At 36.8% G+C, this 3,640-nt stretch overlaps 1 protein-coding gene across 1 annotated transcript; it reads left to right on the top strand.

Moving 5' to 3' along the window:
- The first annotated feature begins 977 nt into the window (after positions 1 to 977).
- Positions 978 to 3,249, top strand: LOC107957975 (exocyst complex component EXO70H1). Its single transcript, XM_016893611.2, has one exon. It carries the CDS (start codon positions 1,087 to 1,089, stop codon positions 2,995 to 2,997), a length of 1,911 nt encoding a protein of 636 aa, XP_016749100.2. The 5' UTR covers positions 978 to 1,086; the 3' UTR covers positions 2,998 to 3,249.
- The last annotated feature ends 391 nt before the right edge of the window (positions 3,250 to 3,640 follow it).

Raw genomic sequence — 3,640 nt, 5'->3', positions numbered from 1 at the left:
TCTTTTTCATTTTCAAATTGAGTATTGATCGATTTATTTGATAATAACGAAAGGATTCCTAGTAACTAGTAATCTGCATCACTCTCACTCAAAGTACATACCTATATGGATATCAATATATCATTCACGCTTTTGTTTGTTACAACCCGACGATTCGAATCTAAAATCTAAATAGAAAATGGCTAGAATGAAATCATAAAACTATCTATGTCGTACACTTTTCTTTATTTCCTTGGGATTGTAGTTCAATTGGTCAGAGCACTGCCCTATCAAGGCGAAAGCTGAGGGTTCGAGCCTCGTTAGTCCCAACGAAAAACTGGTTCATCTGTTAAAAAAATTATCTATTTCTATTGTCAAAACTTGGTCTAATTATTTAGTAATTCATGCTAGTTCTTAATGATAAGAATAGAAATAAAAATAATTACTTTTTGATATAAATCAAAATAAATTATTAATTTTAAAATTTAGTAACAATTTTTTAAAAGTCAAAATTTGTCATAAGTCCTTATACTTTCCTTAAATTTAAAATTTAGTTCCTATACTTTTATTTTTAGAAATTTAGTACTACTTTTCATATTTCAAATTTCATATCCAAGTGCTAAGATTAGTTTATTAAATTCAGGTTCGTAACAATACAATTTTTTTAGTTACATTGCTACTAAGTGAATATTCTTTTATTTCGAAATGTCACACAAACTTAAATTTTGAAATCTAAAAATAAAAATACAGGGACTAAATTATGAATTTACGAAAAGTTTAGCCAGCTATGAGATATTTTTACTTTTCTAAATAATTTTAATATTTTTCTTGATTGGATTATAACGAGACACGTGTACCGCGTAAAAAGCAAATTGTCTTGACTTAAAAAGTCAAAGTCCCATGTTCTTCCCTGTCACGCAACGGCGTCGTTAGGCGAAACGTCTATGAATACACCCTTCCCCACCATTTATTTATTACTCTAAAAGCTCCCCCAAAACAAGACGAAATTCAAAATCCAAGTTTCTTCCTGTATTACCTAATTATCTATTATCATCTGCCGCCAAACAGAAAAAGAGCTTCAAAAAAGGAAAACTTGCCTCTCAAAAAATGCCGAGAAAAGGAATGAGGAGCCTTTGTTTTAGTCCCAGAACGCCGTCGTTTTCCACCTCTCGTCAATCCACCACATCGGATTCTACGGCCAGTACCACTAACCGCCGGAGATTTTCACAATCCATGATCGAGCAAACGATCGACGCCGCAGCTACAATCATCATGAAATGGGATGCTGATACGTCGGCTTACGCTAAAGTCACTTCTCTTTTCTACGAAAGCAAAAGAGAAGCCTTACAGTTCATAAGATCTGTTAACGAGTTACAAAAAACAATGCATTTGTTGGTTTCTGATCAAGATTCCGGTTCGGAAAAACTCGTTCGAGCTCAAATTTTGATGCAAACAGCGATGAAGAGGCTTCAAAAAGAGTTTTACCAGATTTTATCGATGAACCGGGCTCATTTGGATCCAGAATCGGTTTCTACAAGGTCGTCACGGACCTCCGCGAGATCTAGTACGTCGGATTTTGATGACGATGATGAGATCCGAACCGCAGGTGATTCTATCTCTGAAATAGAAGAAGTTTCTTCTATGGCCATGTCGGATTTGAAACTGATAGCTGATTGCATGATTGCTTCTGGTTACGCTAAAGAATGCATGCATGTTTATAAAATAATTCGAAAATCGATTATCGATGAAGGTGTTTATAAGCTGGGAATCGAGAAATTGAGTTCGTCTCAGGTTAACAAAATGGAATGGGATGTACTTGATTTAAAAATCAAGAACTGGTTAGAAGCTGAGAAGATTTCAATGAGAACGCTTTTCACCGGAGAAAGAATCCTCTGCGATCAGGTCTTTGCTACGTCCGATCTCATCAAAGAATCTTGTTTCACGGAGATTTCAAAAGAAGCAGCGATTCTTTTGTTTGGATTCCCGGAGCTAGTCGCCAAGACGAAAAAATCTTCGCCGGAGAAAATGTTCCGTGTTCTCGACATGTACTCGGCGATTTCAGAAGACTGGAAAGAGATCGAAACGATCTTTTCATTCGAATCCACTTCAACCGTTCGATTACAAGCTCTCGACTCGCTGGTTCGACTCAGTGAGTCCGTTCGTTCGTTGTTGATGGACTTTGAATCGACAATCCAAAAGGATTCATCCAAAACGATGATTCCAGGTGGCGGTTTACATCCACTAACGAACTCCTCGATGAATTACCTCACTCTCCTCGCCGATTACAGCAACATCCTCACCGACATTATCTCGGACTGGCCACCACCGGCGAAATCAACATTACCGGCTTCTTTCTTATTCGGTCCAGACTCCGAAGATTCAACGGCGCCGGCGATTTCCGTCCGCTTTGCTTGGCTCATCCTCGTCTTACTCTGCAAACTCGACGGTAAAGCAAAGCATTACAAAGACGTTTCCTTATCATACCTCTTCTTAGCCAACAATCTCCAGCACGTAATCTCCAGAGTCCGTACATCGAATCTCCAGTACATACTCGGCGAAGAATGGATCACTAAACACAAGGCTAAGGTGAAACAATTCACATCAAATTACGAGCCGTTAGCGTGGGGTGAAGTGTTCGCCTCGTTGCCGGACAATCCAACGGCTCCGATAACGGCGGGTAAAGCCAAAGACTGTTTCAGAAAATTCAATGCAAGCTTTGAAAATGCGTATTGGAAGCAACGTTCTTGTATCGTCCCGGATTCAGAACTGCGAGAAGAGATCAAAGCTTCCATCGCAACAAAACTGGTGACATTATATCGAGACTTTTATAATACGCAGATATCAACGGTCGGAGATGAAAGGAGTGCAAGATTATTTGTTAGGTTTTCACCCGAAGATATCGGGAATTACTTATCGGATTTGTTCTATGGGACGGTGAGTTCCGGCAGTTCATCGACGTCGTCTTCGGTATCATCTCATCACCGCCGGCAAATGCTGCGGTCGCCGTTAAGAGTGTAAAGCTTTTTTTCTTGTTGAAATTCGAAGATAAAATAATCGTAAAATAAATTTATGGCGATTTTTTGAAATCCTTAAAATCGGCGCTATCTTTTTCAGGTAGTTATCTAACGACCTTGTAAACTTCAATGGCTTTCATATCTGTTTCTTTTTAAATCTGTTTATGCTGTTTACTACACAGATATGGAAGTTCCATTTCTCTTTGTATCCTTTGCTCCTGATTTTTACGTAAACTTGAGAATATAATATGTTGTAATTTATGAATTTAATTGAATTTTTTAAAAATATTCTACTTATCAAATTATTTTTTAAAGGTTAATAGTATAAACGAAATTTGAACCCATGCCGACAGCACTTGAAAGAGTGACTAATTAGCCCTCCTACATATTGAATAGAAAAATAAGTGTTCAAACGAAGTTTTTAATACTAAACAATCATGAATAATCATATTAAATACGAGTTGTTTGATTATATTTTAAGAAGAGGTTAAGTAATTTAATTATATATTATCTCGAATAAAGCTTAAATTTTGAAAATGATACTCAAGTAAGTGATTAAATTAACTAATGAATAGTCAGTTTTAAGTAGAGTTCGAGCTTATCATTATTTGAGCTTGAATAAGTTGGATTATAACCGTAGATACAAC

Source organism: Gossypium hirsutum, chromosome A01 (genome assembly GCF_007990345.1).
Source record: "Gossypium hirsutum isolate 1008001.06 chromosome A01, Gossypium_hirsutum_v2.1, whole genome shotgun sequence".
Classification (NCBI taxonomy): Eukaryota; Viridiplantae; Streptophyta; class Magnoliopsida; order Malvales; family Malvaceae; genus Gossypium; species Gossypium hirsutum.
The sequence above is the reverse complement of the archived record's forward strand: the minus strand, read 5'-3'. Positions and strand labels throughout refer to the sequence as shown.